This window comes from Astyanax mexicanus, chromosome 5 (assembly GCF_023375975.1).
Source record: "Astyanax mexicanus isolate ESR-SI-001 chromosome 5, AstMex3_surface, whole genome shotgun sequence".
Taxonomy (NCBI): Eukaryota; Metazoa; Chordata; class Actinopteri; order Characiformes; family Acestrorhamphidae; genus Astyanax; species Astyanax mexicanus.
In genome coordinates, this window is record NC_064412.1 from 17,306,431 (window position 1) to 17,329,987 (window position 23,557).

General features: G+C 37.2%; 1 protein-coding gene across 8 annotated transcripts in view; it reads left to right on the forward strand.

Moving 5' to 3' along the window:
- The window catches only part of scn8ab (sodium channel, voltage gated, type VIII, alpha subunit b), a 75,387-nt gene that overhangs the window by 28,435 nt on the left and 23,395 nt on the right, over positions 1 to 23,557 (forward strand). For 4 of the 8 annotated variants that reach the window (XM_049479105.1, XM_049479104.1, XM_049479109.1 and 1 more), the window contains exons 7-17: positions 5,034 to 5,258; positions 5,642 to 5,705; positions 6,051 to 6,192; positions 6,706 to 6,912; positions 7,737 to 8,015; positions 11,142 to 11,495; positions 14,987 to 15,119; positions 15,242 to 15,480; positions 17,541 to 17,714; positions 18,769 to 19,125; positions 19,275 to 19,751. In XM_049479105.1, coding sequence (XP_049335062.1) covers positions 5,034 to 5,258; positions 5,642 to 5,705; positions 6,051 to 6,192; positions 6,706 to 6,912; positions 7,737 to 8,015; positions 11,142 to 11,495; positions 14,987 to 15,119; positions 15,242 to 15,480; positions 17,541 to 17,714; positions 18,769 to 19,125; positions 19,275 to 19,751 — 2,651 coding nt within the window. The remainder of the gene's footprint in view (positions 1 to 5,033; positions 5,259 to 5,641; positions 5,706 to 6,050; positions 6,193 to 6,705; positions 6,913 to 7,736; positions 8,016 to 11,141; positions 11,496 to 14,986; positions 15,120 to 15,241; positions 15,481 to 17,540; positions 17,715 to 18,768; positions 19,126 to 19,274; positions 19,752 to 23,557) is intronic. The other 4 variants (XM_049479108.1, XM_049479110.1, XM_049479107.1 and 1 more) reach the window with 1 other exon arrangement.

Sequence of the window (23,557 nt, forward strand, 5' to 3'; positions counted from 1 at the left end):
AGACCACTGATGTCCAATAATGTCAAATAAATACTATGAAAGGCTATTTCACATATGTGCTTTGCTTGCTATTCACAATTATAGGGTAATAATTATACACAATTATAGGGTAATTAAAAGGTAATTGTATATAAATATATGAACCACAGTAAATATAAATGCATCATAAAGTGCATAGATTGTGGTCGGACCTTTACATACTCTCATCATGGACACAAATGTCATGGCAGTATTAGGCTCATAAAGATTTCTCTGTGGCAGAAATCTTTTTTAGGTAAAGACCTTCTTACTTCCCGTTAATGATTGTGATTAACTACAACTGGTAGCTCTGGTGTGCCCACATAAAAAAGTGTTTACTTGACGGTTTGGATCTTGGGAACAACCAAAGAAGCACCAAGCACAGGCCAGCCATGAACTGGACGCTGTGTCACTGTATCACTCACCCCAGTGTCCAGAGGAATGTTTGTAAAAATAGGCTTTGCATTTAACCTCAAGACAATTTACTAACTGTTAAGCATGGCGGTATTAGCACAACTGGATGTTTCAGCAGGACAATGACAAACTATAAAGCATTTGGAGGACTGTGTGATTTGTCTTTAGCACACCCCAAAGATTCTCAGTTCAGGTCTGGAATCTGTGGTGGCCAATGTGGCCTGTGGTGAGTGTAAAAACGTTTCCTGAACCACTCTCTCACAGTTCCAGCCCGATGAATCCATTTATGGAACAACCTGATCATTCAGTATATTCAGGTAGTCAGCTGACTCTGACAGCTCTTTCTTTGGGCACATAAAGTTGCTGAACCTAGACCTGACCAACTGCAGCAAGGCTGCATGTTGCTGCATCACTTCAGCCTCTTCTCTTATTACCCTGATGCACTCAACACTCTGGAACCGGGGAAAATCTGGATTCATCAGACCACATGACCTTTTTTCATTGTTCCAGAGTCCAATCTTTATGCTTCCTAGCAAATTGAAAAAGTTTTTGCCAGTTAGCCTCACTGATAAGTGGTTTTCTTAAGGGTATCGAGTCCAGCGAGCGTGTGGAAATGTTCCCACTTTCACTTCTAAACATGACCTTGAGTTCTAGTACTGTTTTTCTACCATTGACTATCAAAATTATTTTTCAACACATTCCTTCCTTGAAGATGATGTGCCCCTACTGTCGTTCTACTTTTTAATAAAATTTTGGACAGTTCTTAATCCTAATTTTTTAATAGTTTCAGAAATCTCCTTAGATGTTTTTTTTGCTTGATGCATGCTGATAATTTCACCCTTCTAGAACAGATACTTTTTCACAACCACAGGATGTTTCTTTCCACATGGTTGATTAACAAATGAGAAGCTAACTTGTTGCTAGCTAAAACCTAATCACCCATGAAGTAATTATCTAATGGGAGACTCTTACCTATTTGCTTAGTTAAATCCAGGTTGTGACTATTTTTTAGTCAGGCAGCGTATGTTCTGCCACAGGTCACTGAAAGCCTATGTCATTTATGTCTGTGATGAGTGTACTTAAACATCTGACACCAACCTTATATAACATATAAAATACTTTTTGCACAGCAGTATTTTAATATATAAAGTATTTTTGACTAAGATGAATGTATAAGTTGTGGGAAAGCTTTAAAAAAGATAGCATAGTAATTAAATCTAGAGTGAAACAGTGAGGACACATTTATATCACATGACAGTGTGTGTTACTCAGCTTCAAACAACACAGTGTGTCTTCTGTGTTGAGTTTTTGTGAAATAGAGATTCAGTAAAACATCAAAAACTCAACAAAAACAGCATTTGTATGTCTGTCTTAGTTTTGTGTGAGCTTTCATACCTCCAAACTGAGCTGATAACTTATATAGCAAGTCTATAGCAAGTGCCTATGGGTAATGTAGTTCACTCACCAAGACTGCCAAGCCTAGTTTGACACATTTCTGCTGCATGATGCTTTCTGAGACACCTGCTTTTTAGTTTGTCTTTATTTTATTTATTTTTTTTACAACCGTCTTTCCTCGAATTTCTGCATCCTTTACTTCAATACTTTTTGTCACAATAAAGTTTTTTTTAAATCCCTCCTTTTTCTTATTTTAAAGAACTCGGAGTGGAGCATAGAAGAGAGACATCTGATCAGGCTTATGCTGAAGGAATTTGCAGTTCCTATAGTGTGTGTGTGTGTGTGTCTGTGGGTGTGTTCAAGAATGTGAGAGAGATGGAGATTTTTGCAATTGAAGTTAAATTTCCATTTATATGGACACACACACACACACACACTGCAGCACACTTAACAGAATTTGTGAGCTCCACCTGGGTAGACATTTTTAAGCTGGAGCTCTTCATTCTTCTGGTGTCTCTCGAATAGCAGGACGTTCTCCTGGAAAAAGGCGATGGTTAAGCATTTTCTGGATATGAATGATTGGTTAAAAGGCATTGTCACCATGACGATAAGGTGATGATGATGTTGCTGCCTTCAGCCTTGGCGTTTAAATGACCTGCATGTGACCCTTCCTCCCCTTTGCCTGTCCTCTTCTTCCTCTTCCTCTCTCTGTCTGTGTTGGCTCTCTGCATTTATGTGTATGGCGCTGCTCTGTTATCTATTTTGCTGATATGTGTTAAGTATTGAATGTAATTTATGTGTATTCTTAGAGTGTCTTCTCAGAGTCTCCACACATATTAGAATTTTAAATTATCCAAGAATTCACCAAAAAATGACAGTCCAGTTCTAGCTAGTTTGTTTTTGACTGAAACAATAAATATAATTTTCAGCATCACATGTGTAACAGCATTTAAATAGATTACAGTTTCAGAATACTTGCAAAGATTAGTGTAATTACATCATTTATGGGTGGATAGGTCTTGTAACTCTTTTAGACTGTATATTTTGTAGCTGAAATAAAAAAATATATACATTTGTTGTTTAATGTTGCCATCCAGATTGATGATGCTGTAAGTAGTACTTTATCAGTTAAGCACTCTGTCAGTACCATTTTTACCTCTCTGTGTGTATATATCTGAACAGGGCAGATTTGAGAGTGTAGCATTATGAATCACAGTCTCTCTGGGTGGGTAGATGGCGCTCTGTTTCCACATCACTCCTAAGGTAACGCTGGTCCGCACGGGCATCTGTTAGCTGATGTATCAGCTAGCTACCGAGTGATGGGATACAGTGATCCAAGTTAAATTGAAGTGGTGGCTGACTTTATATGTATTGAAATATTCTAATTTTCACCCTCCAAGTGTTGGGGGCATTACTCATAGCACAGGAGTAAAAAAAAAAAAATAATAATAATAATAATAATAATCTGGAAAAATATATATATTGTTTGGATGTGACAAAAAGGATAATAAGCATTGAATACAAATTTCTGAAAATGTAATTTTTGATTTCATCTGATGAAAAAATTAACAGGCCGAAATAATATGCAATATTTTAGTCTGTTTAGGATTTTAAAGGTATACAGTATACAGTTATTACTGTAACTGCATAAAGAAATTTCCTACAGATTTCCTACATGACTCCAAAGGAAAAAAAAAATACAAAAATGCTTTGCTGTATAAATTGCAAGAATATTCATATTGACCACTACTCAGTATAATTTCAGATTGCTCACTGAGGGGAGAAATGATATTGATGACAGCCTTCATCTCTGGCTAATTACTAAATAGCATTTCCTCAAAGAAATCCTTTAATTAAGGACATCTGAGGACATGCAGTGATCCGAAAAGATCCCAGTAGTACTGCATGTGGTTATAGGAATGGCTAATTATTATTAAATTGGTAAAATATTCTCCTGTTGTAAGAGTTTGTGTGGAGAATCTGTGACTGACTTATATTTTTGTGTTTTTCTGTGAAACAATAAACTGTACACTGAATTACATACTATATAAATGTACTGAAATGTTATACACTGGAATCAGCTGCTGAGTATTCCTGTATATAATATATAAGTGTGTGTGTTTGTGTGTGTGTGTGTGTGTGTTTGAGATGATGGGGATTCAAATTAAACTCATAAATTCTTGATTTATTCTTTACATATATTTAACAGTTGTTGTTATTTGGTAACTCACTACCAATTATTTAGTAAGTGCTGTAAATTATTGAGCAGTTAATCAGTAGCTACTCAAATTATTAACTACTATTATCTATTATACCACTAATTATTAATTAGCTTAAGTTATAAATTACTATTAAACTGTTCTGTAAAATATTCATAAACTACTAATTATTCTGTAACTACTATGAATATGCAGTTCATACTCAGTAAAATGGTTCAGAATTAAATCTTTTTACATTTACTTCTTTTAAAAGTTAGAAAGGCTTTTATTTTGTCTTGTAAAGTTGCCAGTTTGGGCAGTGAGAATATACTACATATTATACAGCTCTGGAAAAAAATAAGAGACCACTTAAAAATTATGAGTTTCTTTGATTATACCAAATTGAAAACCTTTGGAATATAATCAAGAGGAAGATGGATTATCACAAGCCATCAAACCAAACTGAACTGCTTGAATTTTTGCACCAGGAGTGGCAGAAAGTTATTCAAAAGCAGTGTGTAAAGCTGGTGGAGGGGAACAAGCCAATATGCATGAAAACTGATTAAAAACCAGGGTTATCCCACCAAATATTGATTTTTGAACTCTTAAAACTTTTATTTATTATTTAGTCATGTCTCATTTTCTGCAATTTGGGAGACATGTTGTCTGTAGTTTATAGAATAAAACTACAATGTTCATTTTACTCAAACATTTAACAAAAATAGCAAAATCAGAGAAACTGATTCAGAAACTGAAGTGGTCTCTTATTTTTTTCCAGAGCTGTATGTTGTTACGTATACATGTTGATGGCATTGTGTATCACAGAAGATAAAAATAGATCTGTTCAGATAATTTGTGGTTGTGTGTGTGTTTCTTCACAGGTAAGTATTTTTGTACAGTAAAACTGTGTGTGTGTGTGTGTGTGTGTTCATAGTATTGCAGAGCCATGTGTGTGTTATGTGCAGATACAACACTACTGTATGTGTGTGTGTGTTCATCTCCTCTCAGGACTGAAGACCATTGTGGGGGCTTTGATCCAGTCAGTGAAGAAGCTGTCTGATGTGATGATTCTCACTGTCTTTTGTCTGAGTGTGTTCGCCCTAATTGGCCTCCAGCTCTTTATGGGCAACCTACGGCAAAAGTGTGTGTTCTGGCCAATCAGCAACCTCTCTGTCACCTACTTGGCCAATGGGAGCAAGGGCTTTGATTTCGACGAGTATATCATGAATGACAGTGAGTGGAGGCATCTCTTGGGTTTGAAATACTAAAGTAGAGAGTATTGAGTGTTTAGTCATATCTTGCTGTGTTGTTTGTGCAGATTTAAACATTTACAAAACTTTAATTAACCCTGGAACATGTTACTATTGTGATTTTCTTACGTAAATTACATTATGTACTGACATGTTTGCGTCTGCGCTTATGATGTTTTCTGTTCACTACTTCTTTTACTTTATTTTAACGACTTTAAGTTCTTCACAAATGTAAAACTTTACCAATTTATATATGTGCTTACATATTTGTGTACTTGTGGAACAAAGTATTTTCCCTTCAGGGATTAATAAAGAATTTCTCTGTTACAGTGAGCTACGAGTTAATATTTTCTTTTTCTATTTTAGCCAACTTCTACTTCCTGCCAGGCCAATTAGATGCTTTGCTGTGTGGGAACAGCTCTGATTCTGGGTGAGACTTTTTTACACACAGACATACACACACAATCACATTGACAAATGTGATCACTATTCATATACAGTTTTCCTAACATGCACTCTTAAAATGAATGTAAAACAAAGTGCTTTTTGTGTTGTACCATAGAAGAACCATTTTGGCCCCCATAAAGAAGTCTTAAGAAATTTTAAACAGTTTAATTGGAATTAAACTGGAATTAAAAGTATTTTTCTGTTGCACCACTTAAATAAATTGCATTTGTACTTCAGGAATTCTGTTTTAAATATTGCACTTAAACAACCAGATCCAAAGGATTATATGCTGTTGCACATTTATTTACATGGGAATGTGTGTGTACAGGCGCTGTCCAGAGGGGTACACTTGTATGAAAGCAGGCCGCAATCCAAACTACGGGTACACCAGCTTCGACTCATTCGGTTGGGCCTTCCTTGCTCTCTTCCGACTGATGACACAGGACTTCTGGGAAAACCTTTATCAGCTGGTGCGTGTTCATCTCCCTACATTTATTTTCAGCGGTCCTTCCTCTCATCACCTTACTCACTAGGTTTAATCCAGAAGTTTCCGGGTGAATTTAAAACTAGATCAGTTTGAGAGACAAAATCCTCCAGGTTCCCAGAAAAAAACATCTTCACCTCTGCCCTGCCATTGTGCCACCAAGGCAGAGTCTGGATTCAGAAAAGGGCAGGGTGATATTGTGAAAAAAATATTAATAAACTTCAAATATATTTTATGTCATTTTTTTATTGTGCAATAAAACTAATATGAAAAAAAGTGTTTAACATAGCTATTTTTGTTAAGAATAAAAAGCAGCTCCATTTAACCTTACAAGCAGCATTTATATTGTACAAGAAAAATATGAAAATCACAATCTCAATTTTTACATTTTGAAAAACACTGAAACAGGAACTTGATTAATTTATTTTATGTGATTAACTCGTAGCATTAATCAATTAGCACAGTTGGTAAACATTGTCTCTATTGTCTTCTACCTTAGACACTGCGAGCAGCAGGAAAGACGTACATGATCTTCTTTGTGCTGGTGATCTTTGTGGGCTCCTTCTACCTGGTGAATCTGATCCTGGCTGTGGTGGCCATGGCCTATGAAGAGCAGAACCAGGCCACCATCGAGGAGGCGGAGCAGAAAGAGGCGGAGTTTAAAGCTATGTTGGAACAGCTCAAGAAACAGCAAGAGGAGGCACAGGTACAATACACACACACACACACACACATACACTTATGTAATCTTACAACAACAGGAATTATATTTTCAATAACAACATCTAATATCTATCAATAGTTATGGGTGAATTAATTAGCATAGTGTGGGGCATGAATATATTGAGACTTGCATTCTCCACTTAAATATAAGATTGATCATTGGAGATGTCATGTTGATCACATGCTATTACAGCTTGTGTTAAGTGTTAACCCATATTATTATTATTTCTTTTTAGAGAAAGGTCTACACTACACAGGATTGAAGCAATTTACTATAGTATAATAATACAAACCTAGTTCCCCAAAAGTTGGAATGGTGTGAAAAATGTAAATAAATGTAGATCAAAACAGAGTTCTAATGATTTGTAAATCCCATTCAAAATATAACAAAATACACATATCAGATGTGGCTGCCATCCATTTCTAAATGAGTTTAGAGTTTTTCAGGAAATGGAAAAATGTCTCACTTCTTTCTGTTTTATGTTCCGTTGTATATATAAAATATGTGACTGATAGATTTACAAACTTATCATTCAGTTCTTCACATTTTGCACAATGTCACAAGTTTGTTAGAATTGGGGTTCAGTTACTACATCGGTGCAACTGAATCGCCACCATCATGATCATATGTCCCACTTTGGTACATACACACATACAAATATCAATATGCATCATTGTAAAAGCCAGTAATAATGTCTATCTGAAGATATAATTTATGTGTGTCCTTTTTTCATCACTAAATATTTTTTTCAAATCCTCTTATTGTGGTTTGCTTCTTTCTTTCACACTTGATTGTGTGTACATTAGGCCAATGCCATGGCCACCTCAGCAGGGACAGTATCAGAGGATGCTGTGGAGGATGACGGAGGAGGGCGACTGTCCCGCAGCTCCTCAGAGGTGTCCAAGCTGAGCTCCAAAAGTGCCAAGGAGCGCCGGAACAGAAAGAAAAAGATGAGAAAGGAACAGGAGAAGGAGAAAGGGGACAGTGAGAAGGTGGTCAAATCAGAGTCGGACGATGGCAGCAAGAGGAGCCGTTTCCGCTTTCCTGACAACAGGCTGGGAAGGAAGACCTCCATCATGAACCAGGTAATAGCAGAGATATGCAGATTTGCAGAATTGTAAACATCAAAACTGGAGATACTGGATTATCATGATCTATGATATTTGTTAAACAAGCTAAAGACTATAATGATTTTCTACATTTAAACTAAAAGTTAAAATTATCCTTCAGGATCCTTTAGGACCATGCACTAATTCAGACGTGATTCAGTTAGTAGTTTGGCTAGTACTATATGCAGACAGTATTAACTGAAATTGCCTAAAATGTCACTGAATTAGAGTTAGATTTGATATGTTGTCAATTTGAGGTGACTGTTGCTTTGTGACATGGTGCTGCATGGTCATGCTGGAAGTAATCATTAAAAATGAATTATGGTCATGAAGCGATTCACATGGTCAGCGATTTAAATGATAATTGATTGGTATTATTGAGCCCAAAATGTATACCAAAATTGGACCACCACCACTAATGTAGATTTTCCCTGTGGATTTATGTTGTTGGCTCCAATCTATTTTCCTAATCTTCACCTGTCCAGTTTTAGTGGCCATATGTCTGCTGCAGCCTCAGATTTCTGTACTTGCCTTCATGCAGCCACAAAATAGCAGTACCACAATAAAAAATATATAGACAGACTTTTGAGCTTCACAAGCAAAAATTAGAAACATCAGACAAAACATCAAAACATCATAATTTTAAAAATGTCTGTTTTGTGGCTTTTGTTGGAATAGTTTTGTCCCTCCTGCAATCCCTGCATTTTGTGAGCTGATAATGACTAATAGCTGCTGTTGTCAGTCGCTCGTAGTAAAATCAGGTGACTCCCAGCCAGGCACGGCCCAGCCCTGTTTTTCCTGCTTTCTGAGCTGTGCAGTTACGGCCCCTTTGTGCTGAGTCATCGTCCATTTCACCACTGTGATTAGACAAAGTGCACCAGCCTTGGGCCCAGAGATCAGAGGAAGTGCCTATGCCCATTCATCTATCTACACTATCTATATTTCTTTTTTTATCTCTCCATCATCCTCTCCCTCTTTTTTCCCATTTAATGTCGTTCTGGTAAAAAAAATCAGCGATGGCTCAGATATTGTGATAGATGAAGAACGGCCCTATCTCTTTATTTGTCACTTCATCTTTCTCTATTTTTTCTCTTATAGTCTGTCAGTTTCATCGGCCTGTTAGGTTTAAACAGTAGTTAGATGTGGGTGAATGTCCATTTGTCCAAATGTTTGAAGTTTGCAGCTGGATGACATTGCTGATTATTGCTATTATATATTCCTATAGTTTCCAATCAATTGTTGCACTGTTATGTGAGTAAACTGGGGGATGCTTTGACACCTGTTTCTTAGTCTAGCCTGTGTGTGTGTGAGTGAGTATGAGTGTGTGCGTGTGAGTGTGTCGTTGTGAAGGGAAGTGGGGTGCGGTCTCAAGACGCCATGCTTCCACTGGCCCTGTCTGAATTATTCATCCTGCTTCTATAAATCTTTCATCTCCTGCTGAGAGCAGTAATATGCCTTTGCATTGGCAGAAGGTTAAGCTACTGGAAAACTGTGGTCTATGGCCACACCTTAAGCTCCACCCTCAGGAAACTACTTAAGATTTATGGATCTTAGTGGAACTGTGATTGTTTGTTGTTGTTATTGTAGAGTATAGCTGGGAAAGTCATCTCTGCCTCGTTCTGCCCTTTTTTAAAGATTTTTTTGGAAATATATTTGGTGATAAATGTGTAATTTAATTGAAAATACACCAAATCTGTTTTATTTTTTTATGTAATTTGTATGTAAACTGTATAAAATGGTATAATGAGAGGCCTTTTTCACAAATTATTGTTACACAAACATCCAAACATGCAGTGTCCTGATGTATTGGCTAAAGCTGTTTCATGAAACCTCATCCTCTCATATCTGCTAGTGCAGCAGTGCAGGCCCGACCACTTTACCAGATCAATCCCACTCTTGAACTGAGTGAAATAGTCTCTGCTGAGAGGGCGCTTGGGCTGTCTCTGCTGTACTTAGTCTGCAGTGGTCAACTGCTCCATTAGGGAGAGGCCACTCAGACCCACCTCAGTGAAAATGCCTGCGCTAGCAGCTAGCATTCTGCACTCTCAGTGAATTTCAGCTAGCTGCTAACAATCTGCAATATCACACATTTTCATCCAGTATTCTGGCTCATCTGTGAATTTCAGGTGGGAAGGAGAAGCATTATGCTGCCAGGAGCTGGTATACATTAAAACATTGCTTATTTGTTAGTATATATATAAGTATCAATCCTAATAATATTGTAATACTAATAATAGTTTGATACTTGATAATGAATTGAGATGAATTGTAGTTTTTGTAGCCAGCTGTTTTCTCAAAGCAAAAAAATAGAAAGACACATCACTGTATGAACACCCAATGTTTATGAATTAAATATTAATTTTAGAATTGTCCAGTTGTCCATATCTGATTATTTTTTCAGTGCAGTAAATTCAGTTTGATTCAGTTCAGTTTGATCTTTACATGTTTCATGTATTGTATATAACACATCCATGCATTCATTATCCAATCAGCCAACCACATAGAGTGATTGCTGGTGCCAGACAGGCTTATTTGAATATTTCCAGAACTGCTTAAATCACAGACTTGTTAATTTACAACTATCTCTCCAGTATACAGAAGGAAATGTCCCTGTGAGAGAAGTCAGCTGAACGAAAGACTGTGATAACTCAGATAGCCACTTTTTACAATTGTGATGACCAGAACAACGTATCAAACTTTGAGAGAGGTGGGCTACAAAGTCACAAGATCACGACTCGTTCAAATTCTATCAGCTATGAACAGAAAGCTGAGGCTGCAGTGTAGGCTCAGGCTGGTGTAGAGGTGGTGTAATTGGTTGGAGAAAGTTTTCTTGGAATAGCTTGTTGTTGTTAATCAGTTATCTTTCAGGGAACTTGAAAAAAGACATAAATACATTCATTATAGTATAAATCTTTTTTTTTTGTACATAATTTGTGCATTAAAGTGTAACGAAGAATGGACAGATGAAAATTTTGTTATGGCATTATAATGATATAATTTATGAAAATATGAAGGGAAAAAATAATTTTACTGATGCTAATCAAAGTGAAGGTGTTGTTGAACTCTTGCTGTGTTTGACTGCCTTTCTCTCCCATCTCCTAGTCACTGCTGAGTATACCTGGATCCCCCTTCATGTCCCGTCATAACAGTCGCAGTAGCATCTTCAGCTTCAAAGGACGATCGCGGGACGTTGGCTCGGAGAACGAGTTTGCAGATGATGAACACAGCACGGTGGAAGAGAGCGAGGATCGCCGGGGCTCCCTCTTCATACCGTACAGACGCAACAGCTACAGCGGCTACAGCCAGGGTTCTTCACGCATCAACCCGCTAGCGCCGCACTCTGGCTGCAAGAGGAACAGCACGGTGGACTGCAACGGCGTGGTGTCTCTGATCGGGCCTGGTCCCGGACGGCTTCTGCCTGAGGTGAAAATAGATAAGGCAGCTACTGACGACAGTGTAAGGACGTCCACAGGGGGCAGGTTTACAGTCTAGGCATGAGAGTGGCAGCTGGTCTTCACCCCAATTTCTTTTTTTTCTCCTGCCTTTTGGGCTTGAATCTGTCCTATCCTCCTGGTCACTGACTTTTGAATTTTATTTTGGAAACTTTCTTCTTCTTCCTTACTTTTTCCCCTATGCAAGTTGTGATCTGTATCAGCAGTTCTGAGCAGTCTTTACCTGTCACCAAACCCTGCACACAATGTGCTGTTACAAACGGCTCGGCCAGTTAAAACAATTTAGACAATTTAGAGGAGCTTCCATGACCTTTATTGGCCAATGCTCCCCATCCCAATCAAAGATATTTAAACGTTTCCTTCTCTCAAAGCAAATAAGGCCTTCTTTTCTGATCACAGTTAGCTTTCCAGTGCTCGTCTGCCCTCTACTACAGTGCTCATTCAATCTTTTTAACCCACCATTTTTTTCTTCTCTTTGTTCACCATATCCACCTCCTCCATGGACTTGCAAGTTCAGGACCAGCCTGTAGTCTTTCTGCCTTTTTCCAGTTTTCACTCTGTCTTTCCCTCAGTAAAGTGTGATGCAAGAGAAACCTTTCCTAACCTTTCCGATAACAGCATTATATCTCATCTTAGTTAGCATGATAGACTGACATCCTTATACTCTCTATCCAGGCTTTGTCTTTATCTTCTCTGGTTGATGCATGATCTTCAGCCCAGCTTCCAAAGAGCTTATAAACTGTCACCACGCTAATCATATAAATGTATAATCTGATTGAATCTACTTTACACAGTGCTGTTTATTGGGTTTAGGCAGCAGCTTAATGGAAAGTAGTTTCCATTAGTAGTGTGAGCTGTCTTTGCTTTGTGTATATTTGACACAAAGTATCTACAAAAATGAAGGAACCTCAAATGAAAGAAATCTGCAATTTTCTGTCGGTCATCGCACCAATTTTCCAATAATAATATAAAAAATGTAATTGTTATGAATTAAAAAATAATATCGTTTTATTTAAATGGAGACCGTTTGTGGCAGTGGAGTCTGGGCTTTAAAGTCTTGTGCAGTTTTGCCTATTTCTCTACTCTGTGCATGTTCATGCATGCTGAAATTGTGATTGAGAAATGTGTGTAATATAACTACCAATTTGTACAGTTTGGCAACTAGGCCAGGAATGATGAGGGAATAGGGTAAAGTTGAGGTTAAAAAGAACAGGCAGAAAGTAGGTGATTCATAAGATGTACCTAAATGAGGTCAGTTTAAGATTCAAGATTAAAATTAGTATACATACCATTGATTTGAATATCAAGATTTAAGGTCTACTAAAGGCCCACTTCATTTATCCTGTATTTTAGAAGTATTTAAGATACTGGACCAGACTCATAAAACTATGCAAAATATCCAGCAAGTAATTAAATCCTATTCATAAAGTCACTGTGCTTGTTCCAGCACAGTGCTCCCTGTTTAACATTACAATGTTTTATATGTGAACTGGACACAAACTGCATGGTTTGTGTGAAATATATAATTTTTTTTTATTTATTTTGAAGGGCTGAGCTAATTTTTTTTTTTAATTAAGTCAACACTATGTGGCACTTGTGCCCTAAAATCTAAAAGAAAAATTCATGTTGATGTTTCACAAAATAACGTCTCTATCATTGCTACTCCTGGCTCACTGCACTATTTAACTTTGATGAAGTGAACAGTATAACATTTGCAAGAACTGCATAACATTGTACAAGTGTACATAATACTACATAATGTTACATAACTAAAGTCACATTTTAGTAAAATCTTGTCATATAACTGTTAGGGGTGTGACGAGATGTCGTGGCACGAGATCTCGCGAGATTAAAACGTTACGATATTTCTCGTCAGGCTTAAACCTGTCTCGCAGGAAAAATACAGTAGATATGCTCCGCCGTACAGTTAAAAAGCTCCGCGCGACAGTAGAAGAGCTCCGCGGTACAGTTTCTGTTTGCACTTCAATCATAGTCTTAATATGACTGCTTATGGTTATGCATAGTTAAATTACAAGAGATTTAGAAGAAAAAAACACAAACCATAGGCTTAATATGACTGGTTGTCAATGTGTGAGACAAACCAGTCTGTTAAGTTTGCGTTGTATGATATTGTCAAATAAAACTCTAGTTTTCAAGCCATTTTTCATTTTTCAATTATATTTTTAAATCTCGTCTCGTCTCGTTCTCGTGAACCCAGTATCGTGTCTCGTCTCGTCTCGTGATATTAGTGTCTCCTCATACCCCTAATAACTATAGTAGCTCAGTCGACTGGCTTCTTTCACTGCCAGTGCCAGTTCTGTATCTCGCAACATATCATAATGTTTGTTTAATTTTTGCCACAAGGGGGGACTAAAAGCGCTGTGTACCTTCACTGCAGTGAATTACAGTCTACAACTTTAGAGTCAATTGATTATAAAGTTACCAAAGGAATGACTTTGTAACATGCACAATTTCAAGAAAGGAAGATGTTAAATTTGTTAGTCTGCTGGTGTGTTTTTTATGATTCTGGCTCAGTGTCTTTGCATTTTTTGCAGATACAAACATTAAAAAAACAATTTATTACAACTATAGCATTAATATTACTGTTATTTGCTAATTATAGTAGCGCATTTAAGTTGTATATCGACAGTATTATTCAAAGTGTAATAATATATACCGTATTTTTTGCACTATAGGGTGCACCATATTATAAGGCGCACTATCAATAAACGTCTATTTCCTGGTCTATTTTCATACATAAGGCGCACTGGATTAAAAACCGCATGTTAAGACACTATAAGGAACTTCTAATTTAGCAGGTTTCGCTGCTGGGTGGTGGCGGGGGGGTTACTAGGGTTAAATTAAGTAAGGCTAAGTTAAGTAAACAACACGGTAATAAAATGACTTTCTTTTAAAGTCAAACAAGTGCTTGATGTTAATCTACACAGATTTCTCTCCTGAAAACTTTTTTTTGGGAGGTGAGTGTAGCGCTTCCATTTATTTACAGTAAGCTTATATTACCGAATTTCTGCAGCACTAAGGCCGGAGCATTAGCATTAGCAGCTAACAGTTAGTAGGTAATGCTAATGCTGGCAGGGATTAGGAGCAGACTTCAGGCCAATAATACTCACCTCTGAATTAATGCTTATGTTACCCCAGCCCTGTGCTGGAGAACTAAACTAAAACTCCTGTATAACACTGCACTTCAGCGGAGTGGCTTTATAATCTGACTGGTAAAATTCATACACAAGGCGCACTGCCGATTTCTGGGAAAATTATAGGATTTTAAGTGTGTCTTATAGTGTGAAAAAGACGGGTAAATGAATAAGAGTATACTAATTGTATTAGAATGTAAAATAAGGAAAAGGTAAATGTAGAGAAAAAAATCTGTATAGTTTTGGAGAGTAAATTCAGGTAATGTCATGTCAGTGTCAATGTTGTTTTCCTTCCACACAACTCTGTTTTCTTACTCTTCTTCATTCCCCAACTCCACAGACCACAGAAGTGGATGTGAAAAGAAAACACTCAGGATCTCTTATGGTGTCAGTGGACCAGCTTAACACGTCATTTGGGCGTAAAGAACGAGCCAACAGTGTGATGACTGTCATCACTAACACACTAGTGGAGGGTACTGTTTCCTACTCTTTCAGCTGTTCTTTTGTTTACTTCTGATGTTAATTCAGTTTTTTATTGTACAGTGTGAATGGAATGTCTGTTGATCTTCCATTTCAATGTTTTGTCTCTGTATAGAGCTGGAGGAGTCTCAGAGGAAGTGTCCACCGTGCTGGTACAAGTTTGCCAACACCTTTCTGATCTGGGAGTGTTGTCCAATATGGATAAAAATTAAGGAAATTGTGAACCTGATTGTGATGGACCCATTTGTGGATCTTGCCATAACAATATGTATTGTGCTGAACACAGTATTCATGGCCATGGAACACTACCCTATGACGGAACAGTTTGAGAGTGTGCTGAGTGTAGGAAACCTGGTAAGATTTTCATGATTCTTTCTGCAAAATACAGTAGATATGTAAGTAAAAATCTTAGGAGATTTTCATACTACCCTATGTTTCAGACCTGGGTTACTGTGTGTTTGGTACTTTTGGTCAAATGTGAAAGCTGCTTCAGAGCCCGGGACCTGTCCAAAGTATTGATCTCTGGTGCTCCTGAAATCAGCGGTCTGGGGTTTGCTTCAAGCAGACTCTGCTGGGGTTTGCTGAAAGCAGGGGTGGAAGCTATCTGCTCCTAGTGCCACATATAGTGTTATGCTATTGTTAATTGTAGTGTTCCGCAGTTCGGATGGAGTTCTTGTGTGTGAAAACAAACCACTAATATTGAGCTTGGGTATTTCTTTCAGTCCCGTTGCCACATGTAAAAAAACAAGCACCTAGCCAAAGAATCTACTTGACCAACATTAGTCTAGGAATGGGTGGTTCTAAAGAGTTGTTGAATGCCACCTATCAACTTTGAGTGGTATTGTTTAACAGTACCAACTTAGCCACAGTGTGAGGTGCATATGTTACAGGTCCCAGGCTTTAGACTCATAAACAGATAATACCCTGAAGAGACAGAAACCATGACTTTCTTTCACAAATGCCTCTCTTGTCTGAGGTTTAATTAAACATATTTTCCATGAAGAAATCTCATATACTTATTCTGTTTTTTTTTTGTAATAAAACAAATGCTAAAGCTGCTAACTGCTAGTATTGTTAATACCTCTTAGAACCTCTACTTATATTTTATTTGAGTATTATCTCCTGGTTTTACTGTTTTATTTACTATTATTATTATTATTATTATTATCTCATTTTATGTAAGGTGACCTTGAGTGTCAGAAAGGTTCAGTCAAATAAAATGCATTATTATTATTATTATTATTATTACTGTACTCAGGAGCTGTGGAAATGTGTTATGTGGTGTGAAAAATCACTCTTTTCTATCTGGCAGTCTGTTTCTTTAAGGAATGAATTCATTTAGGATCTTAATTTAATTTTGCATTGATACTTTGATATCCAACAACGATTTGTACATCAGATTTTTTGTCCATATCATAAACCCCTAGATTATTCAAATATATTAAAAAAAAATGCATTAATAATGTCGTATTTCAGTATACTTCTATCCCCAGTGATGACTTCAACTTTTTAACCCAAGAGTTTAACATGCAAGATTTTTTTTAACAACACCACCATTCTCCTTTCTAGGAGTAGAGCAATCACCCTGTCCCCTACTGGATCTCTACTCCATGCTTGCTGCTGGTCTGGGTGATTTCTTCTCATAGGTCACAGCTTAGTGGGTTAGAGTGACGAGCGCAGTGTATTGTTGTTACTGTATCCCTCCTTGTATCCTGAAATACTCCTCCACAGCACAGGAGAGTAAGCCATTCTAATTATTTAGTTTCTCATCATCAAATCTCAGGGATTTGAGGTGATTCTTAAATAGTGCTTATTACCACCAGTCTACTGACTGTTTTCAGCAAAGAAGAGGTAGTGAATGAATGGGTTAAAACTTCACACCAAGAACCAGGTCATGATGAAGATATTTGCATGAATAAATGTTTACCAGTCCTGTGGGGAAAGACAAAGTAGAAGAGAATTTCTGTCGTACAGCCTTTACATGAAACAAATTGAAATTTGCACACTTGCTTCAGCTTCTTTTTCTTTGTTATCTACTTCCTAATCTTCTTTTTATTTACACACATTATTTTATTTACCTTTTCAGTGTTTTACTTTCTTTTATTTTCTTAATACAACTTTTTTTGCAGTTTGTTGTGCAATAGTAGTACCACATCTTCTCTAATGTTTCTTTGTCTGGCTTGGCAATCCTATTTTTTTACCCTGTTCTTCCCTTATTATATGAGCCTATTTATGTAAAAAAAAGTTTGAGATTGCAGTGTTGATTCATTTTGGTGAAGTGAAAATGAATGGTTTGCTAATGAATAATTAACATTATTTAAATTATCCACCGACTTTAGTTTAGATGTGGTTGTCTGTCTGATGACCCTTATAAAGTGTCTTTTTCTCCTTGTGTCTCTAATTTCTCATCACAGGTATTCACAGGTATCTTCACAGCTGAGATGTTTGCGAAGCTGATCGCAATGGATCCATACTATTACTTCCAGGAGGGCTGGAACATATTTGATGGCTTTATTGTAAGCCTGAGTTTAGTGGAGTTGGGGTTAGCTGATGTAGAAGGATTGTCAGTGCTCAGATCCTTCAGATTGGTGAGTCTGTGTATGTATGCGTGCCTCAGAACACCATGTCAAAGTAATCTTTTCATGCAGGTTATTTTGATTTTTTTTATTCTGTCAAGAAAAACACCAGAAGTAGCTCTGAAAAAATAGATGTGTCACAAAGCACTGTGTTGCTAGCAACAGTAGGCCAGCATACAGAGACTTCCTGAAGACCCTGTGCATTTTCCGTTTTCGCTCACTGCAGAGCTGTGGAGGGAGCGTCACAGTGCAGTTAGCCAATGAGAGGGGATTGCATGTCATGAATATTCATAAGTGCAAGCCAAAATCCTGTCGTTCTTCCTCGCCCACTCCTCCATTGAACTAAAACCGCCAAAAACAGATGCACTTAAACCGGCTTACAGGGTGTTCATACATACTAGAGACCACCACAACATTAATAAGAAAACCATGAAATGAGACCTGAAATGATACATTTAAAAATGTTGTTAAGAGAAATTATATGTTGATTGTTTTGCCTATACCCAAAACTGGAGAAGTCAATTAAAGTTTGTTTGATCAACAAAAGTTTAATACTTAAATAAAAAATATATATATTTTGTATTTTATCATTTTATTCGCCAAAGCAAACCCTATAGTACTTAAAGTTTTCAGTTTATATAAGATAAAATTCATACTTTCTAATGTCTACTGTTAATAGTCTCCCCACTGTGTGTGTTCATGTACTGTCCCCCTAAAAATCTGAAAACATGGCTCCACCACATCCAGTGTGTGACATGGGAGCAACATGGAGGAGAACAAAAACACAGATACCACTAAACAACTGACATATCTGCTGTTTATTCAAAAAATTAATCTGAGCCTTATCGCCCATCAATAATTCACATACAGACCTAGTACAAGAAAGTCACATACTGCTTTGACTATTTAAAAAAATGCTATGCCTTTTGGAAATAAGATTGATGCAGCACTGCAGATCAATAAATACAGTGCGTCTTTACTGTTTTTAATACCTCCTCCCATTTTAGTCTTTTATTGCCTATTTTCTTCCTCACTATAAGCATGTTTTTGCTCTGTTGTCATACAGTTGAGGGTCTTCAAACTGGCTAAATCGTGGCCCACACTGAACATGTTGATTAAGATCATTGGTAACTCAGTGGGTGCCCTGGGAAACCTGACCCTGGTGCTGGCCATCATCGTCTTCATCTTTGCTGTGGTGGGCATGCAGCTGTTTGGAAAGAGCTATAAGGACTGTGTGTGTAAGATTGCTCAGGACTGTGAACTGCCCCGCTGGCACATGAACGACTTCTTCCACTCCTTTCTCATTGTGTTCCGTGTGCTGTGTGGAGAGTGGATTGAGACCATGTGGGACTGCATGGAGGTGGCTGGCCAGACCATGTGTCTGACTGTCTTCATGATGGTCATGGTCATCGGAAACTTAGTGGTGAGTTTCTGAGGTGTAATGAAGTGTGCAATCACTTTATATGTGACATATTACTTGGTATACTTGTTATACTCCAGTGCCAGTGACTGCTCTTCTACTGCATGTTCTGTTAAGATACATCACAACCATGGTCTCCTCCTTTCTGGTAGGTGCTGAATCTGTTCCTGGCCTTGTTGCTCAGCTCATTCAGTGCTGATAACCTGGCAGCCACAGATGATGATGGGGAGATGAACAACCTGCAGATCTCAGTCATTCGCATTAAGAAGGGCATTGCCTGGTTAAAAATCCATGTGCGACTTCTTGTGGCACATGTTCTGAAGAAAGCTCCTCTGGAGGACGAAGACAAGCCATTGGACGACATGTATGACAAGAAACTCAACATCATCGGCAACCACACAGGAGTAGACATCAAATGCGGTGACCTAGACTTTGCCAAGAACGGCAACGGCACGACCAGCGGGATCGGCAGCAGTGTGGGGAAGTACATGATCGACGAGGATCGCATGTCCTTCATCCACAACCCCAACCTGACCGTACGGGTTCCCATTGCTGTGGGAGAATCCGACTTTGAGAACCTGAACACTGAGGACTTCAGCAGTGAGTCAGATGTGGAGAACAGCAAAGATGTAAGTAGAAGGGAGAGTCAGGGATGAGGGAGGGAACGACAAATTCCTTGGTAGGGCTGCACAATATTGGAAAAATATTGGCAATAATCCAACTTGTCATGATATAAATGATGAACTGTGTACCCAGTATTGTAGTAAAATGAATGACACTGGTCAGGTCTAACACAGCATGTCATGGAAAATGAGACAAATATGATCAAGCAGCAAAAAAAGGCTTACTTGATGTTCACATTGCAATCCTGCAACAGTATATTGTGCAGACCTATTTCTAAGCATGAATAAAATAATGAGGGAATGATAGGAATGAAGATGACCTTATAGATTGAAGAGGGGAATTGTTTACATGTATGAGATTAAACATATCATTGCTGCTGATGGCTGACACTCTGACTTTAAATCTGACAAACATCACACTTCAAACACCAACACATTTTATTCATAATTACATTTTATATTAGATATTTTTTGGTGGAAAAAACTGAGAGAGTCAGTCTCTTACTGATTCATTGACTGACTGATCTGACACCTTTTGTTGAAGCACATTTGAGTAAGCGACATTCTGTTGAACTAGATAGTTAAGTGAGTCTGTCAGTCCATTACTCATCCTTTACTCATGTGTGTTTAATTCATAGGTATGTTAGCAGGAAACAATCAAATGAGAGAAAATGAAACAGAATCAAAATGTCAGAAACTTCATTTTCTAATAACAGTTGCAGTGACACAGTGATGAGTAGTGTATAACTGACTGTGGGCTACTGATTGGGAAAACAGATTTTACTTGTATGAGGCATGTTCTGTTCATGGTCTTAACCCTCCTATTGGGGGCATTACTAGTAATAGGGGAACCCTAATGTGGGTGAGTGGGTGTATTAATTGTCTTTACATTTTTGGGAAAAATTTAAAAAGGAAATACATTGTCATGACATATTTACATGTATAACAGCTTTGTAAATGCATTTTGAAGTAAGACTGAGAGTAAGTAAGAGTGTTTCGTCCATTGTCCAGAAGTATTTCTGCTGATTGGTTTTTGCAGAGGGCTTCTGGTTCTGTGAGATTCTTGGGCCATCTTGCATGCTGCTCTTAAAAGATCTGTTTACAGATTTTCAGTGATGTTTAGATTGGAGGCTTGGTGTTTGTGTTTGGAATAATCCTCCTGTAGAACTTATTTATACCTGTTTTACAGCAAGTTTATTTTCCAATTTTGCTGGTTATTAATTGAATACATTCTTTATTTTATCAGTAAAGTTACCCTTGTGTCACTGGCTACAACACAAGCCCAAAACATAATCAATCCACCTCTGCGCACAGTTATGTCATAAATTTTGGCTGTGTGAAATGATTCACTGTTTATTTCTCTTGGTGTGGGAGCATCAGTTGTTTTCTGAGAGTTAGGCTGGTGGTTGTTACTCAACTAACTCAACAACATATCAACAAAAATGACAACAATTAACATATGAATTAACCAGGTTTATGACTGTGAGTTGGTTGTTGTGTGTATTGCCAACAATATAAGACTCTTTTGAGCAGATGAACATTAACTATTTGTCTAATACCAGATGTGGGCTGGAGGGTTTAGTGTTGAGCTATGGAACAGTGGAACTGTGTTCTCTGGAATGATGGAGCTCCATCCAATACTTGAGTTGGGGATGAGAAAGGGTGATCTGATCATCCAGTGGAGGCTTGTCCAGGTTTCCCAATCGACATTAAGCTTAGTCTAGGACTACATGACATTGTGTATAGAGATTCTCCAATGAAAGAGATACAAAATATCTAGAACTACCTATATCTGGTGATATGATTTTTCCAAAATTGCAACATACAGCAGTTTTTTGGGGGCTTTTATATTGTTCTTATTAATATTGGAAATTGTATTGCTTTGACTATAATTTTTAATTATATTTTTAAACCAATTCTCGCATTTTTTTCAAGTGACTGAGTTAATTTCAGTCCACACAGCCCTTTTTTGTATATTAAAATCTGCAAGGTTTTTTTAAGGTAAGGTTGTTGAACAGGAAAACTGAAATACAATTGATAAGTTGCTGAATTGATTTCTGTATCAGCTGAAATTATGCTTGTGGAAAATTCTATGTGTACAGTAATCTCTGAGGGGTTGAAAAGGGCTTAGTGGTGCTTACTACACAGGACTTTACACTTCAAAATGCTTGGAAGAAACGTTGTCCCACCATTTTACACAAGCAGTTACTCTTCAAAACACAGAGTGACAAACGCATAATATCATCATTTAGCACTCTAAAAGAGAAGGTCATTCAGGATCTTTGTTTGTCTTTGTAATCAGGGGAACATGTAAGCTGCCAATGTGGCCTTCATAGTGTAGCCTAACCTAAGGTGTTTGCTTTGAGAGTGTGTGGTTACAGATACATTTTATTAGAAGAATAAGGTATGGTTTGTGATGTGATGGTCAGTTTAGGAAGTGTAGTATGATTTTAGGGTTTTTTTAGAAGATCATTGTAGATCAGATAGCAGAGGCTGCTGTAGGGCAGTGTGATTTCCATTCATTACAAAAGCTGATTTTCATTTGAGTGAAACTATGGTGGGATGAATATAGTGCTGGACGACATGTCTAAATTTTCCTTATCGATATATTTCTTAATTGAGGTTGACACAATATAATTCTGATATTGATATGAATAATTGGTATTAAAAAAACTACTGCCTGTGGTGTACATCATCACACACTGCCACTGCCAGGCCACGGAAGCCCATCGTGTTCTCTGCATTGTGCTCAGCTTGAATTAACAGATAGACGCACTGTGCTGGTTAGATATAGTAAGTTCTACTGTTTGGTATGACGTGTGTATGATGTATGTATGTTAATAACATCTTCAATTATGAAGCTCAGAGCACCAGCATGTAGTTACAGATTTAATGCAACCCTCTGACAGGTTCTGAGTGATATTGAAATATTGTACATGTTTTTAAAAATGATATCATAATTTATTATATTACATATTGATATCAAATTATTGTCCAGCCCTAGATTTATACTATATTTCAGCAAATATTTCAACATTGTTTAACATTGTAAAGATTCTATGACAGTCAAGCAAGTGGACATTTTAAGCGATGCCTTTTCCCTGGGAAAGGTAAAGATTTAGTGCAGAAAAGAACAGAATTGTATACTTTTTGCCCTTGTGGCAATTTAATGATTTATTCTTAATAATTTTGTATTTATAATTACAAGAAAGTTCAAGTTCTGACATTTTAGCAACAACTGCCAGATCCAGATCTGAAGTCTACAATAAAAAAAAAATTAAGTGATGAACTAATTGCTATTATAATCCAGCATAGCAACCTGAGCTCTGGTCCCTTCTTAAAACTCTATAGATTAATCACACTGAAACCTTCCAAAGCGCAATATGGCAGCAAAGTTATGCAGTTACCTTTAGCCACTGTACAATAAAGACAATAAAGGCCTCAAGGTTTTATCACCCTCCTCTGGCACAAATAGGAACTCCCACTAATACACTGGTAGAATCAGTATTTCATTTTGTTTTTATTTAATAATAATAAAAAAAATCTGCTTATTTTCTAAGTCGATGGTCAGACTTGTATTGTTCATCTCCAAAAGTATAAAAAATACCAATGTATATATTTTTTATATCATATCTACCAGCCCAATGTAAACATGTTTTATGGAAACAATGCTTGTAGTAGGACCTTGAAACAGCTGTAGGTGATTTATTGTTACGTACTATCACTATAGTGTTTTTACAATTAACACATAAATAAGCCCTTACATATGCAAGGACTATATGAAAAAAAAAAAAAACAATGACAAAAAAAAT